Source organism: Thermobia domestica, chromosome 12, assembly GCF_964235325.1.
Source record: "Thermobia domestica chromosome 12, izTheDome1.hap1.1, whole genome shotgun sequence".
Classification (NCBI taxonomy): domain Eukaryota; kingdom Metazoa; phylum Arthropoda; class Insecta; order Zygentoma; family Lepismatidae; genus Thermobia; species Thermobia domestica.
In genome coordinates this window covers 206450675-206465928 of record NC_137465.1, presented here as the reverse complement: position 1 = coordinate 206465928, position 15254 = coordinate 206450675, and the positions used below count along the sequence as shown (strand labels likewise).

The 15254-nt window shown below is 34.5% G+C and overlaps 1 protein-coding gene across 1 annotated transcript in view; it reads right to left on the bottom strand.

Annotated features, from left to right (window-relative positions):
• LOC145665865 (uncharacterized) overlaps positions 1–15254 on the bottom strand; it is a 124911-nt gene that overhangs the window by 94899 nt on the left and 14758 nt on the right. The window contains exons 4-6 of the mRNA XM_081732978.1: positions 9396–9505; positions 1881–1983; positions 57–345 (exon numbers count right to left, since the gene is read on the bottom strand). Coding sequence (XP_081589104.1) covers positions 57–345; positions 1881–1983; positions 9396–9505 — 502 coding nt within the window. The remainder of the gene's footprint in view (positions 1–56; positions 346–1880; positions 1984–9395; positions 9506–15254) is intronic.

The following is a 15254-nucleotide window of genomic DNA, read 5'->3' as shown; positions in this document are numbered from 1 at the left end:
AGCCACTTCGTGATTTTTCCTTGTTAGTATCTGTAATGTTAACTTTTAATACTAACCTGAGTCATAGAAAATAAGTGGTATGCAATTACATATTTCCATTATTTTTGCGTACAAACACTGATAATAGCAGCTGACGGACGTGTAAAAGTTGTTGGTTTCCAACTCTCTCTCGTCGTGATACATGCACTTCCTTTGGTGAAGGGCTAAATTCCGAACAGAAGGAGTGCTCACTGTTGACAGGACGGTGTATTCAAGGGCATATTGATTGTGATCTTCATCAGTCATTGCATACGGAAGATAGCCTAGTTTCATTTGTGGGTATTCGTACGGAGAGATTATAAAGATCTGGAAAATTGAGTACGAGTAGTACAGTGCAGTTTACTAAAAACATATTCTTACAAGGTATATATGTTATAGAAGGCAAGTAGGAAGGTCTTTACTTTGACCATTTCATTCATTTTTTTTCATTCTTCGATTCAGTGATTTGTTCTTTCGGTTCGGATGCTCCAGCTGCGCATCGATAAGTAGGACCGCTTTAAAAGGGTGTAGTGTAGTAGATTGGTTAGAGTAGAACAAGGTAGGGATAAGTAAGTTAGGGATAGGAATGGGTTAGCTTAAGGTTAAGGAAGTTTTGACCCATTTTTATAAACTTGTACGGAACCGAAAGAACAAATCACTGAATTGAAGAATTGAAAAAATGAATGAAATGGCCAAAGACCTGACGTCAAATATATGTACGGTTGGTATGGTTGTTTTCAAATTTAAAAGAAAAGATATTTAAAAATTATTGTATGACTAAAACTATCCTAACATGGAATTATTAATATTTTGATTTTGTAGTTGATAATCTCATGTTTGAATACATTTAACATAACTACACTGCAAATATTCATACCAGTACGTAAAGTTTTAAGTATCCACGATATTTGAAAGTAAGTTATTAAGAATGAATTTTGCCAACACTCATGCCAAACGTTAAAACATCCAACATAACAACTTTTCGCAGTTGGTCCAACGTAGGTTAAGGTGGTTAACGAACGATTCTTAAACATATGCCATTTGCTCAACCATGTGTTCAACTTTTCAAGACTGTAGGTCTTAGGTTACCATAAGCAATCTTTTGCAACCTATTTCATACCACGAACCCTCTCATCACATCCTTTTGTCAGCGACTGTCCTAAGTAATTTCCAGTTTGTAATAAGCTTTCTGATTATTGCCCTTCGCTTATCTTTCTATGTGCATCTAAGCCTTACACAGGGGCGGATCCAGGACCGACTTCTGGGGGTTGGGTTGTCATACTGCTACTTTTAAGGGCTCTAAACTTTGGGATGGGTTTTATTTATATATATAAAATAAGAAAGTTTCCTCTTCTGGGGGGGACAATCGCCCCGATCGCCCTCCCCTGGATTCGCCCCTGGTCTTACATACATATACCAGGAAGTATTAAAAAGTTCGTGCAGTCACATAGAAGAAATCCATTCTGGAGAACTCTCAACCACGATGGTATTAGTCCTCTCTCTCTCAAGTATCAAGGGAAATGTAATTTCTAGTGTTACGTACCATAATTATGCTCTTTAGATTAACGGATAATGTTCATTAATCAAAGTGAATAATGGTGACACAATTAGTGGAATAAGATGTGGGAGCAAACGGGAGAACTGCTGAGAAAATTCACGAACACGATAGTGCTCACTACAAACTGGCATGACCTGGGATCGAATCAGAGATCTCTTGCGCCAGAGGTGAGCTCTTTCCCACTGAGCTACTGCTTTCTAGTATTTGTTGGAGTTATTAAAATTATCTACTATGCTATTACGTAAAAATGTCTTGGTTGAAGCATTAGGTTAATACACTATCATTAGACAAAGCTAATAAATACCTTTGATTTTTTCATTGGACTGAAAAGATTAAATCTCATTAGTTGATCGCTATTTGTTGACATTATAACTTTGTCCGCCCCTTTGCCATTTTCCGCTGATACTCTGTAAATAAATAAATAAATAGGATTTTTTTCAATTATAGAGAGAAACTAAATGTTATTATACGAACGAGATACCAATATATCAAATGAGGATTTTATGCACCTATGCAAGGTGTTTCAAAATAACACCTACAAGTTTTGGGAAGTGATCCTTGACGCTAAAATAAAACAAACAGTATAGACCAACCTGGGTGCACAAATACTTTCTTTCGGAGTTACAGGCTGCCGAAAACATGAAAAAATGAACTTTATAGATCCATAGCTCCAATACTATGGGACCTACCGTAGTAGGGTCAAGACTTCACTTAGGAACTAGTTTGGGCCTTATCCTAACACCCATGTTGTTTCAGAATCCTGTGGCACTTCCGCAACAATTTTTATAGACGTAGTTTATAACAAAATACTTTGGTTTGTGTAATATTTACCTGTACCTTGGGCAGAAAGTACTCATACATATGCACTATACTTAGTAGAATGTTCATTTCATATTAACAAAAGAAGAATGTTTTTAATATATGTATGAGATTATTATGGGATAGTGGTTGATATGGACATGTTTTATGGTTACCTAGTCAGTGAGTTTGTGTACTTAACAGTTTTAAGAAAAGGATATTTAAGTTATATCAAATAATAAATCAGTTTAACATCGTTTATAGACGTTGTCAGTTTTATTAAAAAGGTGAGATTAATGGTATTTAAATATCGAAGCTAATGTTTTTAATGTCAAAGAAATTCTACCACTTCGGATTTTTATCTCAGCAAACGAACCAGGTTTACGACTATCTTTTTGATAAGTCGTTGTAAAAAATTTGGTTTACCTCACCCGGGACTTTGTAAATTCAGTTCCCGAAGAAGAAGAGTAAGGTTGAATTTACTTTTATGAATACGAACTTAACCATATTGCGAAGCGGTAAAGTAATCATTAGAAAAATGGACAACGAAACCATGCAGCAGGAATCAAATACTAGTGACAGTGATGAGACTAGTGTAACACCAGGATTGACATCGGAAGATATCTTGTTAGCTTTACAGCGACAATTAATGCAGATGTCTACCGAGATAAAGAAGCAAAATGAAGAATTAAAGCAGACCATGGAACAGAAGATAGAACTGAAGTTTGACGAAGCTAACAAACAAAATGAAGAATTAAGCAGACGATTGGAACAAAAGTTTGACGAAATGGAACAGAAGCTTGACCAAGCTAACAAGCAGAATGAAGAATTAAGTAGACGAATGGACCAGAAGTTCGACGAATCTAATAAGCAATATGAAGAATTAAGTAGACGGATAGAACAGAAATCAGATGAAACGAAACAAACAATTGTCCAGGTGGTGAACGACATATCCTCACAGTTCGAGGAAAAGTTAAAAAAGATATCCGATGATTGTCAAGAAAGGCACAATCACCAAAACCAAGAACTTAGTGCAGTAAAAAAAGATTTAGAAGTAATAGAATCTTCCATTAAACAGCAAAAGATCCAGGTTAGCAACAATTCTAATAACATACGTGCAAATACACAGTTGTTAGCTACTATTCAGGAAGAGATTAGAACGTTACAGGCTAAAGACAACATTTACCGTAATAACTTGGGTAGTGATCGCTTTGAGTTTCCCCACTCACCAGAGATGAACTCGCCTGCGCCGGGGTCTGATGAAGATATTATACTAGAAGAAAGTTGTCCGAAGAGTACTGATGAGCGAAATATAGATGGTGTGACGACACAGCATGTCATGGATAGGAACTATCACTCAACAAGAACAAGGAATGAGAAAAAGAAGGTAAAATTAAGTGTTAAAATGAGTGAAATCCGAGCGATGAGCAAATTCAGTGGTAAGTGTAATGAGAATGCTACTTCTTTCTTAGAGAAATTCCAAGACGAATGCAATATAATGTCAATCGATCGATCACAATATATGAAATTAATACCCCATGTATTACTCCCACCTTGTTCCTTATGGTTTAAGGCAATACGTGATCACATTAGTACATATGAGGAATTCAAAGCGGCATTGATCGCAAATTATGAAAATGACTTTTTGCTGGCAAATAGAGATGCCACCCTTAGAAATCAACACTTCAATCCTCGATTGCACAAATCTCTTGTAGAATTTGTTGTAAATGTCTACAACGAATTAAAGGTCGTTAATCCTTTGCAATCGGAATCGAGAATAATAGCATCGATTCGAAATTTGCTTCCATTTAAATTGCAACAGATCTTATTTTCCACACAGTGTATGAGTTTCAGCCATTTATTGATGCTTGTCCAATGCTACGAAACTCAATACCATGCCATGAATCCACAATCAGGAATAGGTAAAAATAAGAATAATTCAGATCATTTGGTGCCTGTTCGGAATTTAAATATTCGGAGTGTGAATAATACAGAACCTAACCTAAGCCGAGTATACTCTAGTAATCCGAATGAACAAAATAGACAAGGTTATGTAGAGAATCCGCCTAACCTAACTAATCATGGTAATTATGATGTCAGATCACCCAACAGCAGTAGATATAAAAATAGTCGAAGTACTGAGCGAAATTCCAGAAACACAGCGAACTACGTGGATAGACGTAATTGGAGATCAAGAGATGGGACTTCATACCAAAATCAAAATCACTATGAAAGACGTGTATGACATGATGTAGAACCTAATCATGATAGCGCAGTACAGTGTACGTTATTAGAACCGTATGCAAGTTCGAATGTAACCTGATTACCGTTACTGAAATTAGGTTAAATTCATGTTAGTTATAGATTCTTGTAAATTTCATTTTAAAGTTTATGTGTTAATATCAATAATGAAAACGATTCTTAAAATTACTCGAAATGCTTAAATAGAGTTTTAAGTAGACTGGAAAATTAATTTTCAAATGATTTTTATTCTTTCTTGTTAATATGAGGAATTATAATTCGATTTATAATTAATTAAAAGCAAAGATTATTTATATTAGATTGATTTGTGTTGAAAACTTAATTGTCAAAGATTATGTTAAAAAGAAGATCTATTCTATAAAATCAATTATCCAACGATTACCTTGAAGGAAATTCTTCTTTATTATAACATCTTAGTGCTACTATGTATATCTTTAAATGCAACATCTAACTTGTTTATCATATAATGCGCTCTGATTGTTTATAACCCACGTTTGTCCTTTACATTTTTTGAAATCGCACTCTCCGACGACTAATTAAATAAGCGACGATATTTTAATAAGAAGATATATTAATAATATAGTGGATAATAATGAAATAAATATAATTAATGTAATTAAAGATAAATATTGATGAAATGAAAGAATTGTTATGAATGTATTTATATATATATATGTATACGTGAAATGTAATGAATAGATATACAAGGTGCGATCAAAATATGATGGACATATGTTATGTAAGAACAATAATGTAAACGGACCAGTGGTTCTTGAAGATAAAAGCCAAGCCTACTCATGACTTTTATATTCAGTCCCTTTGTCGAGCGACATTTTTATATAACAAAATACTTTGGTTTGTGTAATATTTACCTGTACCTTGGGCAGAAAGTACTCATACATATGCACTATACTTAGTAGAATGTTCATTTCATATTAACAAAAGAAGAATGTTTTTAATATATGTATGAGATTATTATGGGATAGTGGTTGATATGGACATGTTTTATGGTTACCTAGTCAGTGAGTTTGTGTACTTAACAGTTTTAAGAAAAGGATATTTAAGTTATATCAAATAATAAATCAGTTTAACATCGTTTATAGACGTTGTCAGTTTTATTAAAAAGGTGAGATTAATGGTATTTAAATATCGAAGCTAATGTTTTTAATGTCAAAGAAATTCTACCACTTCGGATTTTTATCTCAGCAAACGAACCAGGTTTACGACTATCTTTTTGATAAGTCGTTGTAAGTTGGTAAGTACTTTAAATTATATGCCCGTAGCCAAACTTCCTCTATAAAAATTGTTTCGTGAGTACCTTAGGATTCTAAAATATGTATTTTTGGATAGCGCACATATTAGTTCCTAAGTGAAGTCTTGACCCGGCTACGGTAGGTGCCATAGTTTTGAGACTATGGATTTTTAAAGGTCATTTTTCATGTTTTCAGCAGCTTATAACTTCGAAATAACGGATTTGTGCACCCAGGTTGGTCTATACTTTCTGTCTTATCTTAGTGTCAGGAAATCACCTTCCAAACGTTGTCGGTGTTGTTTTGAAGCACTTTGTATATTTCATGTATATAAGATTTTACTCATATTTTCACAATTTAACGTGTAGCTGTTGGCACAAGCGCCGATGCGAAGAAAATATTCGGTCAAGTATTGTAAGTTTCTATCATTTAATAGTTTCAACTAGTTTCTCCAAATATAAATATTTCCAATGTTTATTGGGTGTAGTCATTTAAATGTAAGTTTGAAGCAGCACTATTGAACAACAGATGGCATCACTTTATTCCTATCTTTCCAATGTATTTTTTAAGAGAGACATAGTATTAAAAATAATTCAATCAAATTCAAGGCAAATATTGAAGCTTTGTTTAAAAAATGAATAATTAATTGGGGAGTAATTTATGCAGTTTTCATATTTTATTTATTTCCTTTGTTGGGAAAATGTTCATTAATGGAGACATGTTTGTGAGAATAAAATTAGGTGCTCTCTGTAAAACAAAAGAATTAGTAAATGCCAGGATTATTCTCTGATTAATAATTTAATTTGTTTTGGGGCAAAGTTTCAAGAATTAGTCCCATAAGCGACAGTCCTATTAGTGACAGGAACTGTTACCTGTCCTATGAGCGACCGATTCGTTTACATTGAGATGATGGAAGATGATACGATTCCCTCTCGTAAAATATGTTTGCCTCTGGCGTTATTAGCGTCTGAACAACCTTGGTAGGAAATATGTACGTGCCAGTGATACTGTTCGTCAAATATATTTTTCCTCTACTGTGAGTGCAAATAAAACTTATTTTAATTTTGAGTTAGATTTGACATAAAACATATCAAATAACTTAACGAGACAACAGGGATATTTCCATGAAAAGTATATTCCTATGTAATTATTGAAAATCAGTTGTAATATCCCCTTTCTTCAAAAGCTCTGTTTTCTGTACTTAATTTGATTCAAATCTAATTACTCACTAAGCACAGTAATATATTTTATTTAGGAAAACTTAAACGTGTAATAGTTTCGCCAACTATCTACTTTTTAGACTTCCTAAGACACTGAGAATAAAATGGAAAAAATGTCAATGATATAAGACAGCTTTTGAGATCCCTTATATCTGATTGACTATTCTGAACTAATCCCACCAATTACAATGCAGTTCACTCTAAACAATCCAAAATCTAAACAAAGTCCTTGAACTACCTTCCCCCTATTGTAAGCTACTAAAACGTAAACTAATTGCTTAATTGCCTTCTTCTCTTATTTTGACTTATAAATAAAAGCTTATCGTATAGCAATCTGAAATAATCCCTTATAACTAGACGAACTGTTAAGTCCTGCGAGAGATTTGTAACTTGTGTAATAATTTCTTCGAATACACCGTGTTTTTAGATTTATTTGATATCCTCAAGTGGTGAACACTTTCTTTCCATGTGCGCCCGATGGGAAGGCAGGGATCGTCCCCCTGGCTCACGAAAATGTATACGTAATATAGCAAACCATGCATATTAAATACCAGATATACCAGAAGTGATACAGAAACTATGAAGATGCCCCTCCCAAGAAAATTTTCTTCGGGCGCCCCTACCTCTTTCTGATTTCTTTCTTATGCCATAAACCAGGGATGCAAATAACTACTCGCTACTAGCCCGGGGCGACTGGTTCGTCGGTGCGGGCGAGTATTTAATATCATACCGAAGATAAGTAAATGATTTCTATTGTGTGATATGGGCTAGTAGCTTTCTTCTTGGGCGAGTAAAATTTTGTTGCTTATTTGTATCCCTGCCATAAACATATTCAATCTAAACTTATGCTCCGTACCATTTTAACATGAAATGTTTAATTATATTAGAACCATAGACAAAGGCGGAGCTACTCTAAATATTTAGTTAGTTTTCCCCTTGATATAGTCAGTGCATTCATAGAAATTAATTCGAAAATATAATATTAGGAAAAACGTATAAAAGATTTTTAATGTAATGAGAGCATTCTCACGTATTAAATTCAGGTAGAGCGAAATTTTTCATAGTACATTTTGTTAGGTTCTAAATCACATTAGCATGAAACAAGTTAAAGAAGAGAGAACCTTATGTTCTTCCATTATCTTAGTATGAACGAATCAGTGACTCATAGGGCAATGAACAGATCGAATCGGTCGCTCATAGGACAGTTAACAGTTCCTGTCGCTAATAGGACTGTCGCAAGTGGGACGACACCAAGTTTCAATTTAATATAAAAAGAAATGTAATAAGAACAAGAGAAATGAGTTATCTAACACACAAAAAAACTATAATATATGAGTTCACCATTAATACAAATCATCATGTAAAATAATACAGTCATGCAACATATCCACCATTAGATTTCAATATTCTTCTTACAATGTACATTTTAAAAAAAAATAAATGAAATGGTAATCCTGCCCTCCCGCCACATTAAACTGAATAGTCGGAAATCTATTGTATTTCAAAATATAGAAAACCATATTTAGATTTGATTTGAGTATTAATCTTTATTTTGTGCATTTCACAATAATACATAATGGCGCGGAGTCAACTCACACATTTCAAAATTGAATATTTCGCAGGCGTGATAGATTGGAGTGGGATACGGGTGGGAGATTGGAAGAGGATAGGATGCCATTTTATAGGAATACCACAACAGTTACCATGGACATTGTTGGAGTGTTGAATAATGTGTTTTCTGTGTTAGTATTTAATTATTACGAAACGAAGTCAGTCATTCAAGTCCAGCGCTTGTTCAGACATTTTATTTGTTACCTGACACTACGCTCAAGTTCCATTGTAACTGTTGAAATGGCATCCTATCCACTTTCCATCCCTCAGCCGCAACCCATTCCAAACTATCGCGCATGCGCAATATTCAACTTTGTAATGTGTCAGTCAGTTCCGCGCCACCTTGTATTTGTGACGATTTAATTACAATTGAAATTTTATTGTTTCAATATAATTGTTGAAACATGGGTTGTGATTATGTTGAGCATGAGCATGTTTTACTATTTATTATTAGAGCAAATAAAGAAATTAAATATTATAATTAAGCATGGTTTTAGTATGTCGTGTACAGAGGCCGAATGCTAGGCAACAATGGTTAATATAATGAGCAATCCAAGTAAAGTGTGAAAATAAGACCTGCTATGACATGAATTTAATTATAAAGAACTAATTTCATTATAACAGATATATAAACAATATAATATAGAGAAACGTTATTTAAAATATATTCTTCCTTACCGTAATGCAGTGTTGTAGCCATTACAGAGGCCGAACTCTGTTCCCAAAATTTTGACACTCAAGACTTCTCTTGTCAAATGGTTTACATTAGTTGTCATTTTGTTGCGTACCTGAAATATATTTATAAAAACTATTAACTTTTATATTAATTTTATTTTATTAATTTTTATTTTAAATATCAAAGTTATAGCATTGTCTCGTATCTTACACCCAATCACACAATACATTCAAGTAACAAAAGTAAATACTGTACAACGGAAGTAGTATTTAAAATATATAGGAAAAACTCTACATTAATTTTTTTTCGGTGTGTATGGTCCGTAGTTTGATCGCAGCTCGCACCAAGTTGGCTTTGAGGTGGACAAAACCCGTGTGCGTGCGTTTTCTTGGACTTCTCCAGTTTCCTCGCATTATCTTCATTCCACATTCCAGTCATTCTCATCGCCTTGTCTAATAGCCTATGTGTAGAGACGAAACTTTTTCGCTAATGCAATATGTGCAAAACGTTAAAAAAATACGTATATGTTTCAGGAAACCTTAAACATTTAGTTTCAGAGCCAGAATTCACGTTTATATTATCGCGAATTTTTGCGAAATTCGACATTACTTACGATAAATGCGAATGAGAACGAAGAAGTGTAATTCTTGCTAATTAATGCTAATAATAACTAAAAAGCGCATTTTCAATATCATTTAACTTAAAAATCGTTGCATTTTACCGAAAACATGAACGATGCTAAATTAAGTTCTCCATAAAATGCGCAAACTTAAGACTATATCGTAAAACAGATCTAATTTGTAATTTCTAAAAGGAAAACAAAATAAATCAGAAAGAGTACAAAGGAAATAATAAAGAAACGCGATTATTCTAAATTTAATTTTCCATTCCATAGAAACGTTTACTTTTCATGTCTCATGCAATTAGCTTTCAATAGTTCAACATTAGCCGGAAGCAAACATGCAGATAAAGCAGCAGAAAAAAAAAACATACAACGAAACTGCAGACATAAGATGGAAATACACTGAAGAGAACGTTCTCATCACAAGCAATTGATTTGCTGAGATAGGGACGCCAGATCCTTCGAACAACGCCAAGCGAAGTTACAAATAGAAGCAACAACTTGTAACACTAAGCTTTTTACCTCGATATTTCAACCGCGCGACTTCTCTGTGTGCGAGATACTCCGATTTGTCTTATTTTGTTATTCAAGCATATACGAATCTGAAGAAGAAAATACCCAAAATGAGAAAAGGACTATCATAGACTTTTAGGGTATTTCAGATCCTTAGGAGATACCCTCGTGGTCCTCCCAAAAGAGGGAAAATTACCGAAAACTTCGCCCATACAGAAAAGAAGGAAGAGATGGTTGCCTAGCAGTCTACGATGCTGGAGTCCAGATTCCTAATTGGTCGCCGCCCAGAGCTAATCTCCAAGCAATTTAGATGCTTAATGGACTAAAGACCTTCCCACCTCATTTTTCGGACTAACACAAGTGTCACTGAATAACCTTCAAAAACTGTGTATTAGTGATGTGTTAGTGTGAGTGTTAATACAGACTACAACAAACTGGAATGGATGGAACTAAATCCGTAAGTAGTACTCATTTATTGGCAAATCCGAGTCAGTTGCAGTTTCTATACATATACTCACCGTTCTGCTCTCATATCTAAATGTTTCCTTTTAGGCTGTGTTGTTTCCAATCAAACACTAACCCAAAATTTTATCGGGAATTTAATTTCAAATTAGATTCGTTTTAAGAAACAAAGGCACTCGCATTAAAGCCTCACACATTGCCTTTGCTATGAATGAATGTTTCCTTTCTACTCGCACATTTCCTCCTCGAAAACTGTGTACCTTTCATTCACCCAAAATGCTCTCCCTGATAATATAAAAATGAAGATACGTTCTAGGTTGCAGGTACGGAAACCTCACCTAGACAAGAACGTTCAATGTGCGCTGTGCCCTGAGACCAGGTAAGACTCAGGAGCATATGCACACAACGTGGTGCCGAAACCCGCTCGTACACTTGTGGCCACGGGCTCACATCGTATTGGCCGAAACCCGCTCTTCCCGTAGTGGTCCTGCGTTAAACAGTTTAAAAATTAACCACAGGTTCTTTGCTGTCAGCTCGTTACGTTTAATATGATTGCCAGTCTCGAGTGTTGATGCCGAGAGATTCTTTTCCAAATATAATATGATTGTTACTGACAGGAGAACAAACTTAAAAGAAGAATTGGTAATGTCTTGCTGCACGTTATCCTTTAACTAAGGAGTTAGGGAAAGTATTTAAATTTTTCATTAATATCTATATTTCAGTGAATACATTAGTTAGAATGTGCACCTAATCAAGATATATCCTCATTTTTGTAATAGATACACCTTACTACCAAAAATATACTGTTTAAAATTACTATATATTTTTTAATCTGTGCTACATTTAAAAAAAATAAATGCGACATTATTGCGAGAATTGTAATAATTAATGCTACACAATATCAAAATTATGAAAAACTTTCGTCTCTTCCTACATGACATAATCGTGGAACGTAAAACTGAGAAATTTCATTTTTGTGAATAAAAAATAAAGAAAAAAATGTAAAACAGAGAAGAAAAATGCTTGAATTTCCTCTCAAATAATGGCCGGTTTCCTTATTCCTTAACATATTAACGGATAACGGAGATTTTAACGGTGGCTATCTCTTCCTCATATTCCATAGTTGTAAACGAATCTTTGAATTCTGCTTTTTGGAATAAATAGCTAGAGTGATTATCTCAGCCAAGTTCATTAATGGAGTTAATCTGTTACCATCTTCACGGGGAACACTGATAAACGTTCTCTATCCATATCTCATACATGGAAATACTTCTCCTGATCCTCATTAGCCTGCTGTCTTCAGCAGAGTTTATGTCGGCAGTTTTCACTAATAGAACGAGCTATTTCCAAGGAAGGTTCTTACGAATACTTGAAACATTTTAATAATTCATTAATTAATTCAAGAAAATTTAAATAATTCCTGCAACGCGATGGAGAAACTTAGCCTAAAATATGCTGCAACCAGAAATTTATTGAAGTAATGTGGCTTGCGTATAACTAAGGGGGTAATAAACTTTCCGAATGACTATGCTTGCTTGCACGCCGGTGTTGCTCAACTTTTGTCAGAATCTCATCCACTTTTTTTCTTTTTTTTTTCCTTTTTTTTGTGTGTGATGGGTTGTCCACTGCAAGGAGCATGTTTGACATCGAAATTTCCAGAATAAAAGTGACTGAATCATCTTCTGGTTGTTGCTTTTGGTAACGTATATTACCTATAAACAACACAACTTTTCTTCACGGGCTTGCGGAGCATTTGTGACTTTATCGAAATAAAATAGTAAAATGTTGCACAGTTTTGCGGAAAGCTCACTCACCCTTACGGCGTACTACCTTACATGTGATTATAAGAGTTCCAACACTTGTTTGACATGTACTATCCTCAACTGTCAACTATGAAATGACGTAAGGTTAACTACTTTTTAGACTACATGATATTTTGATGTGGTTCTCACTAACTTAATGAACTATTCCCAGGAAATATTTTCACCTAGTATAGTAAAAATATTTCAATAATTTTGATAATGTACGCATTCGTTCACACATATTTCGTAGGGAGATCCATTTTATAGGAAGTTATTGTCTACCTTTAGATTAGGTATCTAACTAAGGTACTGGGGTAACAAAAAAGTGAAATTTTCTTAAAAAAAAAAGAAGAAGATAAAAGAAAAATAGTTGACTTCAAAACACACTGAAAAGAAAAATAATAAAAAAGTATGAATCGAGTTCAAGGAAGGCACTAAAAAGCTGAAGATAATAAAGGCGCTAAAAAAACAGAAAACAACAATAATAAAGCTTTCGAAAGCACAAAATAAGTTGTTACTATTATCTATAAAATACTTTTGGGGTCATGTCAAGGTGAACAAATTAATGCCTAACATGAAATTATTTCTATGGTAATTTTATGAAGTATTACTATGTTTGGTTTGGCACGACTTAATATTACTTTGTGCTTTTAAGCACTTTATTATTTTTTCTACTTTTTTTTAGCGCTTTTATTATTTTCTGCATTTTAGTGCATTTTTTAAAAGTAGGTTCGCAGTTTTTAAAGATTTTATAATAAATTCATGTAATATCTTCGGCGAACCTCCAAGATAACCCTATACAAAATCAGCATATAAATAGTACTCTTAATGTTCATTTTACTTCTAACATTGTTCATACATAGTGAAAAAAGAAGGGTTCCTCAAATTCCGATTTATATAAGTTTTGCTGTAATTCTATTCTACACATATTCTATTGTTCTCATATTTACCATATCTCTCCCTCTTCCCAAGTGTTGTTTGCTTTAGGTTCGTGGCAGTCAGCATCATGCGCGCCGATTGCGTGGGTGCTTTGGGGTTACGGCACCCACACAAATAATCTTGTGGATGCACGGCACCCACAAGATTTTTACTTTGAATCCGGGTTTGAACCCGTTTCTCTTGCGTCTAAATCAGTCGTGCTACCAACTGAGGTAGGGCAGCCCCAACTTATTCTTAGAATACCGGCACATTTTACTTTATTACAGCACAGGCCTTTATGACAGTATTTACAAAAGATTTTAACTAAAAATAATTCAATCAAATAAAGAGACTTTCCTGAAAAGATATAGGTTAACATGTCTCGCCATTGATATGCACCCACATAAATTTTGGAAAGTCGGCAACGTTGGTCAGCACGCCAGTGAGATAACATCTATTCGTGATTTAAAAAAAAAAAAAACTGAAAAACTTAGCAGTCAGCACGGAAAACTGGTTGCAGCATTTACCACCAACCATATGCGCGCCAAAAATATGTTGTTGAGAGCAGTCCAAGGTTTGCGAGATCCAATACTAGTAGTATTGAACCGTTATTATTTTACAACCGAAAAGACGGTAAGTAATTGTTGTACTGGCACCTATATTCTATGAAAGAATCATAGAACTAGATTGTTTTTTTTAAAGATATGAAAGTGTACAGATGAAGTATAAGACCATATCATTAGCCTATATCAGTTAAGTTTCTGCCAAACAAGTATAGTTTTATTAAGAAAGTGCACAAATGTATGTCGAGGTACAAAGTTTTGAGAAGATCCGGACCCAGTGATCCCTGCCACCAAATCATATATTTGATAATACTCAGATTGAAATAGTCAAACATTAGAAAAGAAGTCATCTTCATCATAGGTATTCTCCATTATTAGCAGGTCACCTGCCACAACTGAGAAGCTTCCATGCTCCACGGTCTTCCGCTAACCTCTTCGTCTTCACGTACGATTTTTTTGTTTTGATATCGTCCATTAATTGTAGTATCTTTCGCCCTCTCCCTCTCTTTTCGGCCACCATACCCTTCTAGCACGTCCCTCATGATACAGTTCCTTCTTAGCCAACATCCCAACCAGTATCTCTTCCTCTTCTTAATATCTAAAATTGTTCTTTTTTCCCCAACCGTTTCTAATACACCTCTCATTAGTTTTAAGCTCGATTCAGCTAATTCCCTCTATTCTTCTCCACACCTACATTTCAAAAGCTTCTAGTCGTTTAATAAAAAATTCACATAATCTATAGTTATTGGTCTATCCTATTATTTATTCGATATTAGAGAACAGGTAAATGAACGCAACATCATGTATATACAGGGTTTGTCCAGGAAGTAATAGGACTGATTTTATTCCGCCATGACTGTACTTCGGAGCGTGCGCGCACCGACTGGATCCGGTAGAGGGCGTTGCTAGCTAACGAACGAGCGGCTGGTCAGTTGTCTCCGAGCACACGGAAAGTCAGGACAGGCTTTTTCGCGCGACGTG